Raw genomic sequence first — 21,882 nt, forward strand, 5'->3', positions numbered from 1 at the left:
AACTTTTTCTGAAAGTGAACTTTAATCAAACGACCCACTAAATATCATCAATCAGACAATAATGATCTAAAAAAAAATAATGAAATTTTTGAAGCTTCTTTAGGTCTATTGTAATGTTTCTACTGTACAATTGTACAGATTGTATAGAATCCATGCATTCATAATTTCATTTTTAACTTAAATATATAAATTATATTAAAGACATAGAAAATTATTAGAAAAACAAAAACTACATACAATAATTACCACATGGTGAATTTAACATAAATATTAATATTTTCTTTTCTTTTAATCCTTTTTATTGTATAACATTTGGAGTATTGATTCATGTTTATTCGAGGGTTATCAGTTTGGAGAGAGAAAAAAGAAACAAATTTATAGTAAAATAAATATAGAAATGATTCGTGACAGTTTGAGATGGATCTACATATACCAGCAATGTAAAATCTTACATGAATATGAAATGACACAGTTCTTCTCTTCAAACTTCTCTTCGATATTTACGCAATGTAGGATTTCTTATAACTGAACATTTCATGTCACGTTGCATTCATTAAATGGCAAACCAAGGAAAATATACACCGATCAGCCGTAACATTAAAACCACTGATGGATGAACATTGGTTATCCCATTACAATGACACCTGTCAAGGGTGACATTATATATTAGGCCAGTGAACAGTCAGTTCTTGAAGTCGGAAGAAGGAAAAACGTAGGTGTGTGTGTGATATTTGGGAAGAAGACAAGCTGGCGGTGGCTGTGTGATGATTTGGGCAATATTCTGCTGGGAAGTCTTGGGTCCTGGAATTCATGGGGATGTTTCTTTGACACGTACCACATACCTAAACATTATTACAGACCAAGTGCACCCTTTCATGGCAGCGGGATTCCCCAATAACAGTGGCCTCTTCCAGCAGGACAGTGTGCCCTGTCACACTGCAAAAATTGTTCAGGAATGGGTTGGGGAACATGAAGAGTTCTAGGTGTTGACTTGGCCTTCAAATTCCACAGATCTCAATCCAGTGAAACATTTGTGGGATATACTGGACAAACTAGTCCGATCTATGGAGGCCCCACCTTGCAAATCAGAGGATTTAAAGAACCTGCAGCTAACGTCTTGGTGCCAGATACCACAAGCCACCTTCAGAGGTCTTGTGGAGTCCCGGCCTCGACGGGTTAGAGCTGACTTGGCGGCACAAGGGGGACCATCACAATATTAGGCAGGTGGTTTTAATGGCTGATTGGTGTATATTAAACATCAGCTTTGAATTAGTCTTTTCTGTACACTGGGAATTCATTAAAAACGTTTACATTACTTCCACACAAGTGGGAGCAGTATACATTCAAACAAATGAAATTTACACCCATTGTGTAGTATTGCACCAACGGCAGCATGTATGAAATGCGGCTTTTGAACCATCCAAAAGAGATTAAACTGAAGCTGGATGTGAATATTTAACCCCTTGCGTAACCAATAAATGAAACCAAAGCCTTTAAAAACTGAAAAATTAAGTTTGAAAAGGCACTTGACCCTGGTCCCTTCTTCACACAGACAAGTACAACTTTTACACTATCTATTAAAACTGTAAGGCACTTCATATAAGGTACATCCCGATGTCCCATAACATTAAATACAAATAAAAACAAATTACCCTTCAAATTACAAAAAAGACCTTCCATATATTTCTTTCCAAGCAAATCATGCAATATTACTGTCAGAATTTGATTTGGACAATACCCCATTTGTTGAGTCCAGAAAGTTATAGGTACACAGATGCGCTATATCTACCCTTAGTAAAAGTCATACAAAAGCCATTGGTTGTACATTTGCATTGTTTATAAAGTGCAGATGAAGTTCATAGGCAGTGGTAGTGTGCTTTCGAATTTGGTGGTGAAAAAAAACACAATGATTCCTCGGCAAACCCTTTGTTAAATGTCTTATAACATCAAGCTGTTACAGTATGTTATAGTATGTAAGCAGTCACAGTGTTTCGTAGTGTTGGCCAAAACGACTCTTCATGAACCATTTTCTGTATTTTCTGACCCAACTAGATGGTGCTCTTGGTTTGCTTTGGGGCATGCTTTGAGCACTTTTTTTGAACAGAGAATCACGTACCGGGTCAGAAAACACAGAAAATGGTTCATGTAGCGTCGTCTTGGCCATCATTAGTGTTTCTCCAGTGGCACACATAGGTAAAATCAAGGTAATCACACAGTAGGGGATATGATTTCCGTCTAGACTATGCTGCATTGGATGTCTGTGTTGAGCAGGTTCGGGGAACAAAAATGATTTAAATTAACTTGGGTGTGTAAGTAGGCTGGGTTTTTCTTCCTCTCAATAGCTCTACTAGGTAATCTACTGTCAGCTGGGCCCTATCAAGTTGCGGGTGGAACTAAGTAAGCAGTACTGTGTTGAGCTGTGTGCAGCTCTTTACCCTTCTTAAACCGAAATGAGAGTTGTGTTGATGAGTCTTTCCACATCGATGGAATACTGGGATTTTTTTTTTAGAAACCAAGTACCCGTTCATCATGTAATGTGATATCTGATATATATATAATATAAACCATTAGGGGAAATCACACTGATATAATTTTGAAAATGTAACCCATCGTGACACTGATGAGCTTTTTCTACTGCCCACAAGGTGGTGCTGCAAGCTTACTGATGATAAACGCAGTGTTACGTGGTGTTGTTAGCAACTAAATCTCATTTAATCTCAAATCACTCATTTAGATTGTTAGCTCAAATTCGACTCGACTCCACTTCTGCTCATGGGCCGTATGATGTAAGGCAGTGTTGCTTTCCATTTCCAATAAAAAAAAAGCATTATAAACCTAGAATGTGAACAAAGTTAGGTCAAGAAGAGTAGAATTGCCTTCAGTCCATCGTCATTCAACGCTTCCCATGTTGAAAGCACACTCAGTAGATCCATGTTGTTTAGATAAACACGTTGAAGTGGTTAAGGCGTCATCTTCCTTTAAACACTTTTATCTTGTCTTTGTCAGCCAGCAGCATGGTAATGTTGTATTCGTAATCCCCATCATGCACCCCGGTGTGGCGAAATGCTCCAGCTCCAGGGTTGTTTTCCCAGTAGTGGTGCCAGTTTCCTTTCATGTCCGCTCCAAATCCATAGGCACTCACCTGGACAAGAGCCGTTCATCCATATTTAAGCTCATAAACAAAATCAACTCCAAAAAAACTCGTCATATCAATATGAGCACTAGATGTCAGTATAATACCATCATAAAATGTTATTTATACAGTATTTGTAATAGTGTAGGCCAGTTGGGGAGCCCTGGACTAGAAACAGCTTACCTCGTCACAAATGTGAATGGCAAACATTAAGGCAAGGAAGCCTGTGGAGGGGTACCTTCCATGGTTCTCGAGCCAGGTGTCATAGACATATTTGAAGAAGGTGGGGTTGTACACCAACACCTGCAAATTGTGAGAACATGAAATTATGAGAAGTCATGTTAAGTCAAGGACTAACCATGCAACTGGAGATGAATCATAATTACCTAGTATATATGTGTATATATGACTTAAAACTACGCTCTTCACATAGACTAAAAATGTTAGGTAAAATGTATGGAGAGAATGCTAAGTGCCCTGTCAATGCTTGTAAACATGGAAGTCCAGCTCTTGCAAACATCTCTTGTTGCTGTGGCAAAACAAGTAATAAGCCAAGAACTGGCCACACTGTAAAAAAAAGCCACAATGACAGTAAGGCTGACTTTTTCCGTGGAACACATGGGATATTAAATGTTTAAGGTAAAATATGTGCATATGTCAAACAGTAACTACTGTAATATGGATGCCACGAACCTTTGATAATAAAAAAGTGTATGGAACTGCACAGGCATGAAAAGTGCATGGACCATAAGTCACTGCACAGGCATGAAAAGTGTACAGACAATAAGTCACTGCACAGGCATGAAAAGTGCACGGACCATAAGTCACTGCACAGGCATGAAAAGTGCATGGACCATAAGTCACTGCACAGGCATGAAAAGTGTACAGACAATAAGTCACTGCACAGGCATGAAAAGTGCACGGACCATAAGTCACTGCACAGGCATGAAAAGTGCATGGACCATAAGTCACTGCACAGGCATGAATTCTCCTCATCAGAATAAAATGCGGTCCATTTTTACATGTGACTTAAAGTGGTTACATGTTTTTCCCTATTGGGATTTCCATGACTTTTCCCCTAAGATACACTCGGCAACACAGTTTGACGAATTGTCTTCTGCCACGAGCAAATATATAGGTACGGCTTCTGAACCTCATCATAAGATAATAGGAAATACACTGCTATCTGTATCCCGCCCAAATAAAGCCCAGTGATTCATTTTGTACCCTAAGAAGAAACAGACACAAATGAGTATATTTTACAAGAAAACAAATCTGCAATGAGGAAGGTCTTTCTTCATAAAAACATGCAACCTTTGCTTTAGTGATGCAGTATAAAAATTGAAGACTAGGAGCAGATACAGAGAAACAGTAAGATGAACAGAGTAGTTGAGTAGTGGGAGTTTGCTGAAGGAGTCTCAAAAAAAATGTACACATTATCTCCAAAACTGCAAAAATGTTATATGGCCATTCATAGGTTTGTACAGTGCTTGTCAGGTGTGATGTTGAAGGTGCCATGCCTACAGTATGTCAGATGTACACTGTCCAGCCAAAAACAAAGTTGCCAGAAGATATTTAAAGACCAAATTCTAGATCATTATTACAGCTCAGCAAAGTTTTGCAGCAATAAAGTGAAGTCAGCTGAGTACCTGAATCTGTTGAATGGCCAGGTTATATATCCAGCCATCATCAATGGATTTTTTTCTTCCATTATGTCACGGACATATTCCAGGATGAGAATGGCAAGATTCATCAGGTTCGAATTGTGAAGGAGTGCCTCAGGAACATTAGGATTCATTTTCGCACATGATTTGGCCACCACAGAGTCTTAACCGTAATCCCACTGAAAGTCTTTCAGATGTGCTGCTTAAGACTATCGAGTGGTTCAAATCACTTATCAATAAAAGTTCTCGGTTAGAAATGAATGCAAATCTGGATGAAAATAAGTGTTGAGAAGTTGCATAAGCTTGTGGAAACAATGCCATGACAAATGTGCACCTTAATGAAAGCTAAAGGCGGTCCAACAAAAAATTTAAGTAGCAACCTTTTTCTTGGCCAGACAGCATATGTGTTACTGGGTATCTGGCAGGAAATTACGGTTTTTGTCTTGATGAAGTCTTAAACCATAGGTCGGCCAATGGCAGGTCGTGGACCAGATCCGGCCCGTTTTCCTTTAAAAATCTGATGTAGACAACTATTTAAATAGGCTTACACAGCTTATGCATTTCCCAAGAAATGTAACCTCATGTCTTACTAATTAGTATGCTAAATTCCCACCCTGAAGAGGCGGACACAAACCAAGGCTATATCGTTCTCCGTCTGCACAACTATACTGACTCTTTATTGAGCATTGTTGAAAAAACTGGCCTGTGGTTGAAACTAATTGCCAAACCCTGTCATATACCATATTTTAATATTTTGACAAGTTGCGATTTATGTGGTGTGTATTCAAATGTGAGGATATTAATCCTGAATTATATTACACTAATCTCAGTTAATCCTGAATTATATTACACTAATCTCAGTTAAGGTGCCTCTAGTCACTCACTGCTAGTGGGAAATAAAACAAGGTACTTGCATATGGCTTACCTTATCCTTGTTAGCTTTTATCCTGGATTTGACAGGTACGTAAGTCCTGCAACATAGCAAACAATTGTCAACAACAGAACTAATACTTGTTGAAAATATTCATTTATTTTGCAAAACTGTGTCCTACCATGTGCCAGTATTTATTTTTAAACTAAAACTGCTAAAAGTGACTATTAGCAACCTTGTGACAATTTACATTGGGCTGATAAAAGCTTTATAAATATTGAACATGCAAATAACTACTTATATAAAAGGACAATTTATTAATTTTACATGAATTGTAAGAGACTTTTTCTCTATGTAACAAACACAATACAGGCACAAACACTTTTACTTCTATCTATAGAATGTTTCCAGCTGTCACATGGCATCTAAGTTTGAACAATATTAGCTTACAAGGCATATTTTAACATGATAAATTGCATTTATATCCATTAGATTAAGAGGCTTTGCGGAGTCCAAATGCAATCCTGCGCTTATAAACTGTGAACTTATTCAACCACTCATTCCATTTATAAGTCAGTTAATGCATTGATTGAGAATGGTTTTGTTCTGCTCGGTAACTCAGCACAATAAAAATCATCCAGTGATCAAAGAAGGATGCGGTACAGTATAAACTTTTCATTGAAACTGGTTGAGGAATCATATGGTAGTTATGTCACTGCTAAGCGTCTAAAACGTCATTCTATTTGGTTGTCAATAAGCGTTCCTCCGTGTGAGTAAGTAAGCAGTTGTCTCCGATGTAAGATGTGAAGGTGTCACAATGACATGGAAGAACATGTGAACTCCACACACATGGAGCCGTGGTGGAGGCTTAAACCCTGGTCCCAGAGGTGTGAGGCAACAGTGCTAGCCACTGCACCACTGCATTTCTTATACCAAAAATGAAAAGGAAAGGTGCTATTTGTGTAAGGAACTGCAATATTCACTGTGATGATTAATCAAGGGTTACTTACTGGGTGATGGTACCTGTGGTTAATGCACTGATGATCCACTCCAGGTCCAGGGTCTTAAAGGGGACCAGCACCAAGCTTGTACTGTTCCGCAAATGTTTGGCACTTTCAGGGTACATGAGGTGATGAGTGGTTTTGCTCCCGACATCATCTTCGTAGCCCAATGTAGGAGCATGATTCATTCTATGGAAGAAAAACGTATCAGTCATTCTGCCTTGTAGGGTGGACTTTCAAAAAACGCTGTAAACCAGGGCTATCCAAATCACACGAGCACTGCTGATTTTCCAGCCTCCCTTTACCGGTGAGTCAGGTGTGAATCCTCTGGCCAATCAGAATCAGTAATTATTAAACTAACTACCTAGGAGAACTGAAAACAAGGCCTGGATTTGGAATCGAGGGCCAGATTTGGAAAGTCCTGCTGTAAACTATAACTGCCCAGAACCAACAATCAAAGCTGTGTATGTGCACACTTGTGAGGAGTTAAAGCATTAACATTAATTCAAATTGTAATGTGGGATCAACATAAGCTTCCAATTTTGCCCAGAATCTGACGAGCAGCACCCCCTGGAGGTCAGGGCTTGTCTGATACACTCAATCCTCCCTGCACGGTAGAGGAGGCACTGTTCCTGCCTACCCAAGCCTACCCAGTCTAGCAGTACCAGTCAGAGACCATGTGGCACCCTGGGTAAGCTTTACAGAGGATGCCCCTTGTCTGAGACAAAGTGAAATTGGCTTGCTAAGTCAGTGCCCCCCCTGGAGATGGTGCCCTAGGCAGCTGCCTATGCTGCCTAATGCATTGACTGGTGCTGCATTTTGTTGTTTCTTCTTCCCTTCTTCTCACCTTCATGTCCTACTACTGCTGTCTAGTCTCAAACAGGCTTTTCTAAAGATGACGTTCTACTGTATAAAAAAACAATGAGCTGCCATTGCATATCACAGTTATAGGTATTATGAGGGGGTCATTGGGTTAATGGACACCCTGAACTTTACAGGGTCATGGTGACATTTTGTCAGGGGACCCAGAATTTCTAGCTACTCCCCTAACTAAAATAATATATAAATGCACATGTACAAACATAGTATCAGAGCATTTTTAGCAAAACATGCAATGGATTTAGACTAGCTGTTCCCTTTGATATCTAAACAAGGAAAGGTACCCAGTTGTTTTCCTGTTGACGGCTATTCCCAGCGAGACTGTTTTTCTCATCAAGGAGAGTTGTGTTTCATGTAAGTGAAGAGTAGACTGTTGTGGGACATGACAGCACATTTCAAAACAACACGACTGCTGTTCACACGAAAAGTGTAGTTTATTCGAGACACAAAGTCCAGTCACCTTATAACAAAATCATGTGAGTCGATGCGTGCTCCGTAACTCGATCCCTTGAGGTTCCCAGAATTCCCTACCACCGCGCAGGTCCTGCAGCGACCGGGCTCTGAGTCGATATACCACTCCTCATCGGGAATGAGCTCAAAAAGCCTCTGCACCACATCACTGTAGTTGGCTGGATCCTTCTCTCTCTGCAGCCACTGATGACGGCCAGCAGGGGGAGACAAGAGGGTCAAACTGAAGCAGGTTACCAAGGCAACACAAATCAGCATAGGGAGCCTTTTTAAAGGCCTCTATAATAGACTATGGCTATATACCTCCATCTTCATTTAATTACTAAATACTAAGTAAGCTTGTTTTTTGAACAGCATGTAATTTCCCATACTTTGGATAAACAATATTTGGCTGTTTTGTCGTATGGAGAGTGGGTTGTAATTGGTTGTATTGATTTTAATCAGGAGTAAAATCTTCTTTGCAGTTGACTATGGAAATTTTGAAAAGTACTGCTGCAAACATGTTGACTCCATCACTGCCCTTCCTCATGGGCTGGTTAAAAGGTTAGGGTTAGGGTTAGGGTTAGGGTTAGGCTGTGACCCTCACAGCAACCTGTAAGACTTGGTAGTACAGTTCATGTCAAAATGTAAAGGGGGGAACTGAGGCATTTTCCGAAAGGTTAAAGTGTCCCTCTTGAGACACACGTCTTCACATCAAGCATGGAGTGGTACCACTGTGAAACATGACTGAGAAAAGAGCAAGGTCCCAATCTGCTCCTTGGGGACCCACAGTCGGTCCATGTTTTTGCTCCCTCCGAGCTCCCTGCCAGACAGTTCACATTTTTGCTAGAAGGGTAGCAAAAATGTGCACTGTCTGTGGGTCCTCAAGGACCAGATTGGAAAACACTTGAATAGAAGAAAGCAGAGGAGATGATAGAAGTTAGAGGTAAATCTACCCGCTACGCAGGACACCTGACTATTAGGAGATGCAGGTGAAACGGACTGGCTTTTGCCCAATGCCAGAGGACCTGATCTCATTTACTTTTAATGAATCGTTATGTTAAATTTTTTGGCAGGGGTGGGCCATACAAGTACATAGTGCCGTGCAGGGAACCGTGTGAGTCACTGTCTGCTTTCAGCAAAGCTCGAAACAGCACCCAATCTGCTGCTATATCAAACCCCCGTGTGAAATAATAACTGAAAGGAAAAAAAAAAAACGAATGGTGGCAGCACAAGCCATAATTGGAACTCTTACTCTGATTGGATAAGGGAGTCGTGACATGTGCCGTTAAAGCATAGTTCAAAGCTAGCATGCCCCTGATCCCGCCACCCCGAAATGAATCTCTGGCCTTAATATAATGAAGCTGCATTTTAAACACTTTGGGTAGCAGCCCAGGGACTTCGTTTTATTTACCGGAATATGGGTCCATGTCATATAAAGAAAGTGACTTTGAGACACCCAAATCAAGGCCACCAGTTCCACCATCTTCATTAGGTCTGGCAGTAACACGCCTTTGACGTTAACAGGTCATTCATTATTCAAACAGCTTTGATTTCCCACCCTCTTAATTTCAAAGGAAATTTAAAAAAAAAAAACAGTTTTAAAATGTATCTAAACATAAAATCTTAATCAACAAGGGACCATTTCACAACTAAATGCTTTTGTTAGAGGTGTTATAAGGAAAAATAGTGTGAGTGGTGATAGAAAATCCTCAAGGTAATAAAATCAATATTACAATTATAAATAAACTGAATTCTGGGAAGGGAGCCAACTTCCCTGTAAAGCCAGCAGGAAATCTGTTACATGTTAACCTTAAAAAAATCCACATTAACCAGTCTGAAGCAGGTCTGCAGGGAGCAAACCTCTGGGAGGTTCTTACCTGCCACCAGTTGTAGGTGTCCTCTGTAAGCAGGCTATTCTTCTTTGACAGCAGTGGTGGTATGGACTGGTTAAAGTGCTCACTAAACCAGTCATCATCCATCTGAGTTATACATGTCGTACAGGCACACGGCCCCTTGGGGAAATCGCCGCTGGGCTGTCTGAAGGCAAGTTTTAAGAGGTACAGCGAAGGGTCGTGATAGGTGTAGCTGAGAAAGAGCGTCGTCAGGGAGATGATGCAGAAAAAAGCGAATTTTCGACGATTCCTGTGCTTGATGACAAACATCTTGTAAATTGCAGAAGGTGGGGGGGAGGTGTGTCTCACAGCCAGGGTTCGACAGGATTAAGAGATGCAAGGAGCATGTTTAGGTCATTCACATCATAGTAGCTCACGATCATACGGAAAAAAGAATGTGCAAACCCACAGTACACGAAAGTGGTAATCTGCAAATACAGAGTGTACTTAAAAAGACCGTCTAACACAATTATAAAATAGTTTATCTTAAAGTAAAATGAGCTTGTCCCAGAAGTCTATGTCCCTTTGATGCCAGCTTGTAGAAGAATAATGTCCATGATGTTTCCCGAGAGCCTTAGAAAAAAAAATGAAAACAAATTAAATTTAAATTGTGGAGTTGTGTGCAAATTCATTATTAAGTGGCATTCAGATTTCTTAAAATGATTAAATTACTGACAGAACTATCCCATTTGATCTACAGGTTCCAGTTTTCTCTGAGCCGGGTGTGAGGACTTGCAATGCCGTGTCTGGTGTTGAGAGCTCCTGATTCTCTCTCTCTTCACAGCCTCTCACCTGAAACAAAGAAAAACATGTTTTTTAAATGTCACAAAACAATGAAATCACATATTTTGATACATCAGAAAATAAGGATCACTGACCGCATGCTACAAATTGAGTAAATCCAGCAGTCTAAGTAGGTGGGGAAATTAAAATAAAATATTTATTAAGTACACCTAGCTAGTACTGGGTAGGACCCATTTTATCTGATATACCTCGATAGTAGCAGGTATGACCCCTTCTTGACCCCAAATAAATCCCAAAAGAGTAAACAGTGAAAACAATGTTACTCTGAGTTACATCAATCTCTGAATCGTGTGGAAAGTAGAAACTTCTTTCCTGTATAGATTCAAAGTTGACCTGCCAGCAATCTGTCCTTAGTATCCTTCATCAAACACCCGGAGTTATCCCTCTGGAGTTGCCGGTCCCGTCCGCGGGACCAAACAGAAATCTCGCAAAACCATTTAAAAAACTGTGCTTTTTTTTGTCATAGAGACATTTTATAAAAAAAACACCCCCAGACACCTTGAATGAATATTTTTAGAGCTTTGTAAGGAGAATAAAAAGTACAAGAGTTACTGACTCGGGTGTCAGTCTCGAAACTGCCCACCCATTTGAAAAACAGTGCTATTCAATATGATAACGACATGATAGTCTTGCAGGAAAGACACAAAGTACGCCGAACGCTACAATTAAAGAAAACGAAGAAAAAACTGAAAGCTAATGGCCGTGTTTGATGGGTAGAGACTGGATCTGCCGCCTGGTTACATCTGAATAGAGTCTCAAATGAAACTGTTGATGAATTGTGTGACTGGTATGCCTCAGAACTAGGTATGGTAAAAGGAGTAGAAGCGAAACTTTATGTGGCTGAAGGAGCAGTGGCAAATTTTTGTCAAGTGCGCACTGTACTGTATGCCCTTAGAAACGCAGTGGAGAAAGAGCCAGCTAAACTAGAAGCTGAAGGCTTAATCTCTCCCACTAGCTACAGTGACTGGGCAGCTTTTATTGTGTGAAAAAAGGACTGCAGTGTATGTGCAGACTACAAGGTAACAACTAATCCCTGGTTAGAGGTAGAGCAGCATCCTTTAACTAGAACTCAGGGCAAGTTTGCAAAGTCGTCAGGTGTTTGGAGCTTTACCAAACTTGACTTGTCACGAGCATATCAATGGGTACCACTGGAAAAAAGCTCTACGCATTACTTAATAGTGATTGTTTGTTTACAGTCGTCTTCCATATGGGGTTTCCAGCACACATGCAATTTCCCAAAAGGTAATGCATCAGGTATTACAAGGTTTGGATGCTGTTATTTCTTATCTCTATGACATACAGTATTGATAACTGGTCATGACACAGAGACACACATGAGGAACTTAGACGAGGTGCTCAAGAGACTTGAATCTTACAGCCTTAGGGTAAGGAGAGACAAATGTTTCTTTTCAGAGTAGTGTGTCTTATTTGGGGCATGTTATTGATGCAACTGGGATTCACCCCATTAAGGAAAAAACTGAAGCAGTTGAAAAGGCTGCTGTTCCCAAAAATGTAACTGAGCTCAGGTCCTTTTTAGCCTTGTTGAATTACTATGAGAATTTTTTTTCCAAACCTTCCAAAGCAAAAATGTGAACTGTCCGTAGGCTCCCAAGTACCAGATTGGGAAACACGGATCTAAACTAAAGGCCCCTCTGCAGGCACAGCTAGCTGTAATAAACCCCTGAGTTTTGGTATATGTTTACGATCTTCCAATTTTTATATAGGCAATCTCCAAGCTAACAGTGACCCACCTGCATTCTGTGCCTCATTAGCCAGCAGAAATGATAAGTACTAATATTTACTGATACTTATTTCAGTATTTATTTGCAGCACATACACGGCAAACGCGAAACGTTACAATTTATACCCACAGCAATGCCTGTACAACAGGCTTCAAGATACTAAATGCAAATAAAGAAGCGCAGATGTTGCATAATAATATTCAGCAATGTCTTTGAAAACTGTAACGTCCTCCGATATGTTTGAGTCCCTCGTGTAGATCAGGACATCCTGTCACACTATGAACTTTCAGACTTGGCTGTTTTTGTTAAGTAGGGCTGCAGCTATCAATTATTTTAATAATCAATTATATTGATTATTGTCAATGTTGGGAACTATTCATTGTCCCTATGACCCGGAAGTTTGCCGGAAATTTCTCTGCCATTTTTTGCAATGGGTCCCTATAGGAGTGTCGCCAATCAGTTTTTTCTACCGCTCTGCCACACATAGTGCAACGTACGCACACTGTACGACAGTTACAATTCTCCGTGTGAAACATGGTGATCACTGAGAAGTTAATAGTCGTGCGGATTAAACGAAGCAAATAATTTACATGGAGGATTATTTGTAATTGAGTTATTCGAGTTCCTCTGAATCGTTGCAGCCCTACTGTTAAGTAAATGTAAATATCAAACAACAGCGCTAACAGACAATGCATTAGGTCAGGGGTGGGCAATCTTGACCGCAAAGGGCCGGTGTGTGTGCAGGTTTTTGGGATAACCTTTAGGTCAGCTGTTCAAACCCAGGTGTGAGGACTCTTCAGCCAATCAGTCCTCTAATTAGTAATATAATTAGGGAGCTGCAGTGAAAACCCGCATACACACCGGCCCTTTGCAGATAAGATTGGCCATCCCTGCATTAGGTATTAAGTGGTATACTGTATGACGTGGGGGTGGGACATGGTGTTCTGGTCACATGATCAGCTCTCTCATTCATTTCCCAAATCATATAAGGTCAGACCTCAAGCTGGTCAAATTTACATTCACTCCTATATCCGTATTATAAGGTCTTTATTCCTATCTTTCAATCCTCATTTCACATGGTTCTGTCATTCATTATCTGAAAGAACATTCTTTGATGCCAAATAAAGATAATGGGAAATATGCAAATAGGAACTGTTTCAGGTATTTTATGAGAAATTACACTTCTGTCTGAAACTGACGTGAGAAAATGCTAAAGGTTGAAACTGCCGAAGAATAGTAAGTCACTACTGATTTCATGGTATTATGATGTTCTATGAGTACTATGATGGTCTCTGTACTTAGACTATACTTAGACTGAAAGTGAAACCACAATCGTTAACTCAGGCTCTCACTTGTCCGGTGTGAATTAAGACCACACAGGCACACAAGAGTCTGATCACACACCATTAATATCCAGGTATGGGTTCAGTCAAGGTGATATTAATTAAGTTAATTGCTCTTCCCTCATTCGCCCACTGGAAAAATAAGAATTCTGAAATACAAAAGGTTACTTTTCAAATTAAAAAGAACATTTCAATTTAAACAGAGTTCTGAGCTGAACTATTGCTAAAATACGAGTACTACGCAATGAAAGGTTTTACTTTAAGAACCATTCATGAAAAATGGAAATTTGTATCATTTGTATAAATTGGGCAACTTATTTACAATTGCATCCATGAAACTGACCAAGATGAGCTAAACGATGGATGGATGAATGGATAGACCGACCTTGCAAAAGCAAAACTGTCATCCTGTTTACTTTGTGCTGTGATGTCAAACCGGAGAAAGACCATCATCATTGTTCCCCCATATCCTTGGTCATGTTCACATAGGGTCGGGCCATTTCCGATACAAGAGCTCTTTCTACTTTAATAATATAATAAGTATTGTTTGTGTTTATATATTTATACATCTTATTAATATTTTTACATATGAAAAATGTATGCCAAAAAATCTTTAATTAGGCAACTAGAAGCCTCGTTTCTACATTTTGTTTTGAGCATCAATTTGAATATCTTCCAAGAGAGCGTACGCAACTGGCGAATGCTTAAAATGCCCCACAATTTTCCTCCACTCTGTGTGTGTGTGTGTGTGTGTGTATGTATATATATATATATATATATATATATATAATATCATCTATTTTTTCTGCCATATAAATATAAAAAATCTTCAGTGTGACAGATGACTGCAAATGATCTTCGGCAGTCAAGTTTTTCTTCTAAATCAGGTCACAGAAACAGGGACCATTTTTTCTTCATTGACAAGAACCTAATTTAAAAGTACCGTGGCAGGCATTTTGGCACTTACTTGTGAAACAAGGATCACCAATTCCTGTTTATCATTTTGCTTGCTTAGCTTTTAGAATGACTTGTTTTACATATCCAAAATGAAAAAAAAAATTAACAAATTGTACCAAAACTACCACCACAATGCAAGACAGCATTACTGGCCAATATGATATTAGCAATATGCTGATATGCTGACAGTCAGCATAATGTCAGGATCTATTACAATGTAATAATTCCACCCATCACTAATACTTGGCACAGTTGAGGCTTATTCCATGCAGCAAAGGTTATAAGGCAGAACTGTCCCTGAATGGGATACCAGGGCATCACCAAGCAAACACAAACATATCATGGGCAATTTAGAAAAGCCAATTATCCTAAGTACATATGGGGGAAGAATGCCAGACGACACAGAGGTAGCAGGCAGACAGGAAGCAGCAAACAGGAAGCAGGAAGCAGGAAGCAGGAAGCAGACTCCAAAACCTGGAGGTCTGTGGATACGCTGCAAACCACTGGGCCACAAGTCAGCAACGACTTCATCTTACTTGTGTGAAAGATCCCTCCCCTTTCTACTGAAAACATCATACCATCAAATATGCACATTGATATTTCATATTACTTTGCATTTTAATATTCAAATTTTTAACATTGTTTTGCCCTATAAAACAGGAACTGACTGGATAAACATTCTCCAACACTTCTATGGCTCTTCAGTTAAACGTTCTAGATAATAATAGCCTCATTACAGTCCTTAACGACAATCCTCAAGGGCCACAGAAATTGACTTGCTACCCACAAAATTATTTTAATAAAGCAATTATTATGAGGGTGAGCACACACCAGAACGTCTTTTGAACGTTGAAGATCAAGCTAGGAGCCCAGAAAACATTCCTAATACATAACCTTGGAAGAGGTAATGATATATAACTGCCTGAATGCCACTTTAGGTACGTGTATCTGGAACTAGACTGCCCTGCCATTTTCGTAATAGAATTCTTGGGTAACCTGTATTTTTACCATAAGCAACGTAAAATTGAAGCTAACTACTACTACCTAGCAGACACAGACTCCTGTCAGTACAGATACTTGATGTACTGAGCAGAGATTCTAATATACCTAACAGCCAAGTTCTGATGTCAAAACTGGCCCAAAGGGAGAGGCAATGACCTACACCAGCGGGTTCCAACTCTGGTCCTGGAGAACTGCAATCCAGTAGGTTTTCTATCCTACCTGGCTTCTAATAAGCCACACTTATTCTGAGGTAAATACGAGGAACAAGTGAGGCTCATGAGCAGCCAGGCAGGATAGAAAATATACTGGACAGTAGCTCGCTAGGACCAGAGCTGAAGACCCCTGGCCTACACAGACCAGAAACAAAAGGGAAGTTCACCTAAGAAGAGGCGCTAATTGTTCATACCACAATTGAAACTCCTCAGTGCTTTAGCTAACATCTTGATCATAACTGCAAATAAGGAAGTTAACAAACACCGACCAGGCACTGACTTACCAGGACAGATGCTTGACTGCTACAGTAAATAAATGTAATGTTAAAGTAAGAAAATCATCCTTAGCTATCTCTACATTTCATTGCTGTTTAGTGTATCTGTACATCACTATTAAGTTTTAATAACTTTAAAATATTTAAAAATGCTTAAAATATTAAGTTTTCACAGCACACTTATTGCTAAATACCACTGTAGGCTAAATATTACATATTGAAGTTGTACCTTCTTTGTATGCAAGTGTGGATGCGCAAAACAAGTACATTGACAACAGAAAATTACCAAGTATTATTTTTGCTTTAGATGTACCATTATGTGATTACCATTAAACTACAATTAATTTTAAGTTAATCTTGGCTAGGCAGTTCTAAACATATTTTTCAGTACCAGTCAAAAGTTTGGACTCGCCAAGCTGCCTACAAAGTAGAGTGATAGTGTTAACATGACCTGGCCACCTGACCTGAACAATGGTTTTCGAGGAGTCTGACCAGAGAGTGAAGGGAAAGGAAATTACACGTTTTACAAAAATTATCTGAAACCATCACAACACCCATTTCGGGGCCACACAGCAGGATTTCTTTTCAAGTCTGAAACCTAAATATCTGTCCATACAAAGCAAAAAAAAAAGAGTGCCTTTAAGTCATTTTTCATAACGTACAATCTATATACCAGGTCTTAATGGGTGTTTAATTTACAGTTTCCTGAACCTCTCAAATTCAAGCACGACGCGTGACTTACAGGTTTTACATTAACGATGATCAATATTATATCTTCCAATCATGTTTCATGTGTTATGATATCTTCCAAGGTTCGGCGTGTTTTAACTGCAGTTGTGCAATTACAATACACCAAACACTAATTAGATTTTTTTCTGGTAACTTACAAGAAAACAAGCCATGCGATTTACATGCAGCCTTCTAGCAACACTTATCTGGAGAAAACGTATTTAGTTTTATTTGATCCTTAATTTTCCCTTGAACTGAGCTTTGGCTGCTTTGTTTTTTGTGCAACTAAATTTAGTTGCAACCTAGATATTACACGGGTCTATATCTAGAGCTTGCAGAACAATATAAAAACATAATGCATTGGCAGACAGTAGATTTTCTGTTGCTGTACTCCGGCGCTGCTCGTAGATCACACATCATCATAATCACAATATTGTCATCGCGATTCGTTTCATCCTCCTTTCACTTTACTTCCCCAGTACAATCTCTTTGGTCTTTAATAGCTTGACCGGCCACACTTATAATGGGGGGGGGGGGGGGGCATAATATGGCTAACGCTCTTTTTAAAGAACTGAATAAACAGGGAGGTTAACACGGCGTGAAAGGGCAATGTACATTTTTACGTTCAATATCGATTACGTATTTTACATGGCATTGGTGCAGTCTAACAATCTAACTGTAAGAGTTACTTGTTCCATTCAAATGAACAACTTGACTTTTTTTTTTCTTGCGGAAAAAGGGGAATATTGTTAAACCAACTTGTTCTCCCTTATTTTATCAATTTTTCAATCAATGGAACACATAGGTGGCTTATCCTCCTTCCCGCTCGTTTAACACTGCTGAACCACCAAAGGAGAGCAGCAAAATTTTGTATTAAGCTGTAGGCCTATAACTCATTGTAATAGAGAAAAACGAAAGATAACACGAGACAAGTCTATCTTTGAAAATAATAAAAAAGAAATTATATACGCATTTAAATTAATAAAGGCTATAATAATGTATAAAACTACACATTTCAAACCAGTGATGCACACACACCGATGAGCTGAAACATTGTGCTACCCCTATTTGAAGCAAATAATGTTAACTCGTAAGAAGGTCTGGAACATATTACACAGTAAGTCAACACCTAACATCCTGTCGGTTTTTCCCTCCTTGGTTAGGTAGGTAGACTACTCACGGCTATCAGTGTGCGGCCCACAAGCATTGCTGTTTCGCAGATCACTGACACATTTGTTTGGCCCCAACAATTTGACCCTTATCAAAGTCAGTTAGGTCTCTACCCCCCTGCCCATTACTGCGCATTTAACACGGTGGGCACGAGTACTGAATGTCGGCTTACCATGTAATAAATCCCAGATCTTAACATACACTGTTTTTACAAGATAGATAATGTTATTCACGTCATGTGGGGGTGATCATAATGTTTTGGCTCACCGGTGTATATATAATCAAAATATAGTAATACATTATGTGATGCATTTCTGTTGCATGTTGCTCATAGAAAATTCCTACTAGAACGAGGATAAAATAAAGCGGTAATTTTTATCTTTATCTGCCACCAATCTGGGATACAATGTCAGCTGTTCCTCACAGATACGACATTCCACACTAAAGCAGACTGTTTTTATTTGTGCTTCAAACCAGCTAATTGTCTTTTAGTTTCAGCCTGGTAAGTGAAACAAGAAAAAAAAAAAAGATTTTTCTACATAGTATTTCATTAGCTGAGGATAACAATAGCAGCATTATCTTTACCTCCCTATTTGTCATTCACAAAGGTAACACTTGGATAGAACATCTGCGGCCGTAATTTGAATACTGAGTCTGAATGACCTGTTTACCATGTATCAGGTAATAGGGCAGTGTGCTCTGGATGAAAACAGCTGATCATCACACAATAATGTTCCTTCTTTCATGCCATTCATTGGATGAGCTTCTGGTTGTGACCCTGATCATTATGCCTGGTTCTCCTGCTGCAAATTATCCACTTGTTTTGAAGAGGAAATGAGTCTGAAACTGTAGGTCCCATTTTTGCTCTTACTATAGATGTAGCCCGAATATCACCTGTTCTAAATTTTTTAGGCATGAATGCCTAAAAAGTAAAACACTTTAGGGTAATTATTTCCAGTATATGATAAAAAATCATCCCAAATAACTACTTTTGAATAAAAAAACAATGCAAAAAAACAACCAAACAAGCAGTCTCTAACAATTATTTTTCTAAATGGGGAATATATGGATGGAAATTTTATTTAGACAAAATGCTCCATCATTGCCTGAACATTATCAAGGGTGATTAAAAAAATCAATAAAAGACAGAAAATTCTGCCTCGGTCATTGCAGCCAACAATCTCACAGAAGCTATGGATAAACAAGCAAACAAGCTATTAAACCTCTAACAAAAGCAGTCCCACAAACATTAACCAAGACCATATTCCACAAGGCAAACCCATATAAAATGCAAAAGACTTAATCAGATATGTCTGTAGGGCAGTAATGTAATGACACAGTTTGCCATTCATTGATTATAGAATATTTACAACATCCCCAATCACAAAATACAGACAAATAAAATCAGCAAATAAATTCCTAGCCGTCTTTCCAGCCCCAATACCTGACCTAATGAGTTACTGGTGCTTTCATGAAACATTTCCTTTCTGATTTTAAAACCCATAAAGGATACATGCAGAGGTAAAAATACAAGGACTGACCACAACCTCCCCAACCTGGAACATTCTGTAGCTGAATTATATTGTGACTCCTGTATAAAACCTCTTTATGGCACCCATAACTTTGCAAAAAAGGCCATACCCCGCTCTAAGAGCTTACTCCGGAATCATTCCTCATGAGTTATGGTAAGAAGTAATTCAAAATTCACCAGATTAAGGACTGGGCATAAAATACACAGTATACTGTTTTACAGCGATGGAATTTTGTTGCACCTGATGACGGATGATTTTAGCTGTGGCCCATCTTATACGTTACATACCATTTCAGTTCTGCAAACGTTAAAATGTAAATATAGCTGTTATCCAGAAAACAAGGCACTTCATTAATTCCCCTGAGACCTCAGCTGGCAGAAATTTCTGCTTCCTAAACATTTTAAAACTCAAAAAGCTTATAAAATAGCCTTCAGCCAAGGGGATATATATTTAGACTGTGTGATTATTCTTTTCACTGAAACCAAAGCTGAAGCAAAGTAAAGACTATTTCTGGCATCAGCATTACATTTTTTTCAAGTACTTGCGACTCTACCTTATTAATAAGCCTGGGACAACTTGTTAGCAATTTGTAAAAGGCCCCTCTTTGGGAGATTGGAAAGCTAGGTGAAATGCCTATTATTTATAATAATATCAGTGTTATGTAAACAGTATTTTGACATATACAGTACTCCTAGAAACAAATGTATTGGTTTCATAACACAAGTCCATTGACAAGCAATATTTAACATATCTGCGCACATCTTCCACACAGACATTTTCTTTTTATTAAGTGTCAGTTTTTTGACTGACTCATTCAGTTCTGTTATTGCCATTTTGATATTAATTGCAATTGCAGTCATTGGCTCCCAAAGATATACTAAGCACAGATGTTTGGTGTTCTATGTTATTGCAGAATTGTTACTTGTCCATGAGCTTCTTAGCTCATAAGAGCTCTTTTAGAACTATAATTTGGGTTTCTATTACTAACTGAAATTAATGTTTTACTTAAAACTACTGGTTGCTTCTAATGTGACATATATTTTTGTAAACAAATAAATAAAGTAATGATTTTTGTTTTAAAACCAATAAATTTGCGATAATTTTACTGAATTAAGCAAGTGTCCCAAGGCTTTCTGTAAGTGTTGTATTATAAAGAGCTATGGTGAGATACAGGTGGACATTCTGATGAGCATTATAAGGATAAATTTTATGATTGTGAATTCCATCACAAGGTGTACAGTCAACCTGAAAGGTTAGTGAGATTCCCTTTCCTGTAAAATACACTGTGAGAGCTTTCTACACCTTGAAATTACAATTACACAGCTGCAGGTACTGTTGTCCAGAACAGATGCCTTGTTGAGATCTCAAAGAAAACTTTCAAATTTCAGTATACAGTGCTACCTCAGTTCTAGAACTCATTATAACTCGAATTTCTTAAAAGTCGAACCAACCAGTTCGAATTTTTTTTTTTACCTAGAACTCGATCTGAATCTCAGAAGTCAACCCGTGAACGTCGACCTAAGATAACTCAATACACGCAGGGAAATGAGTCACGTGGCACGTCTCTCAGCGGAACCAAAGGGTAACGCTTCAGTCTCAGCCTCGCATTCACCGTGATAGCATCGTGCATGTATATAATACATAATACATATATTTACACAGTAAAAATACATTTAGATAATGATACACAGTAACAGTAATTATTATTATATAATAAAATACATTTAAAAATAAAGATTTCTTTAATTATTTTAATATTAATAATACACGATTAATACATTTAATTATAATAATATTGTCGTGCCCAGCAGGGACAGAACGGAGACAAAGGCGCAGACGTCAGGGTATCAGGTAAGGCAGGCAAGACACAGACGGACAATACAATGACCAGACTGGGGAAACAAACTGAAACGCGGACGAAATACAGAGGACTAATGACAACAGTCAGAAACAGCTGAACACACAGGGATTCCACACTGGGTTAACGAGGGGGCGTGGCACACGGAAGCGATCGGGGCATGACACATTTTTTTTTTTTAACTTTACAAATTGTTTGGATACATTTACAGTATATTCTTACTTTAAAAATTACTGTTTTTAATAAATGTGCTTAGATGTGTTTAGTACAGTATATGCTTTTCTTGTTTTGTTCGGTTCATTTTGTTTTTAAATGGTAAAAAATAAAAAATAATAAAAAAATTTCGGTGTAATTTTTTGGGGCCGGGA

General features: G+C 38.8%; 1 protein-coding gene across 5 annotated transcripts in view; it reads right to left on the bottom strand.

Moving 5' to 3' along the window:
* The window catches only part of LOC111843952 (CMP-N-acetylneuraminate-beta-galactosamide-alpha-2,3-sialyltransferase 1), a 27,799-nt gene continuing 5,917 nt past the window's right edge, over window positions 1–21,882 (bottom strand). For 4 of the 5 annotated variants that reach the window (XM_023811983.2, XM_023811979.2, XM_023811982.2 and 1 more), the window contains exons 2-8: window positions 10,567–10,682; window positions 9,876–10,463; window positions 8,009–8,202; window positions 6,679–6,858; window positions 5,723–5,768; window positions 3,317–3,436; window positions 1–3,142 (exon numbers count right to left, since the gene is read on the bottom strand). In XM_023811983.2, coding sequence (XP_023667751.1) covers window positions 2,969–3,142; window positions 3,317–3,436; window positions 5,723–5,768; window positions 6,679–6,858; window positions 8,009–8,202; window positions 9,876–10,160 — 999 coding nt within the window. In that variant the 5' untranslated portion in view covers window positions 10,161–10,463; window positions 10,567–10,682 and the 3' untranslated portion in view covers window positions 1–2,968. Of the gene's footprint in view, window positions 3,143–3,316; window positions 3,437–5,722; window positions 5,769–6,678; window positions 6,859–8,008; window positions 8,203–9,875; window positions 10,683–21,882 lie in introns of all 5 variants that reach the window. The other variant, XM_023811980.2, reaches the window with a different exon arrangement.

The sequence above is a fragment of the Paramormyrops kingsleyae genome, chromosome 23 (genome assembly GCF_048594095.1).
Source record: "Paramormyrops kingsleyae isolate MSU_618 chromosome 23, PKINGS_0.4, whole genome shotgun sequence".
In the NCBI taxonomy this organism is placed as follows: Eukaryota; Metazoa; Chordata; class Actinopteri; order Osteoglossiformes; family Mormyridae; genus Paramormyrops; species Paramormyrops kingsleyae.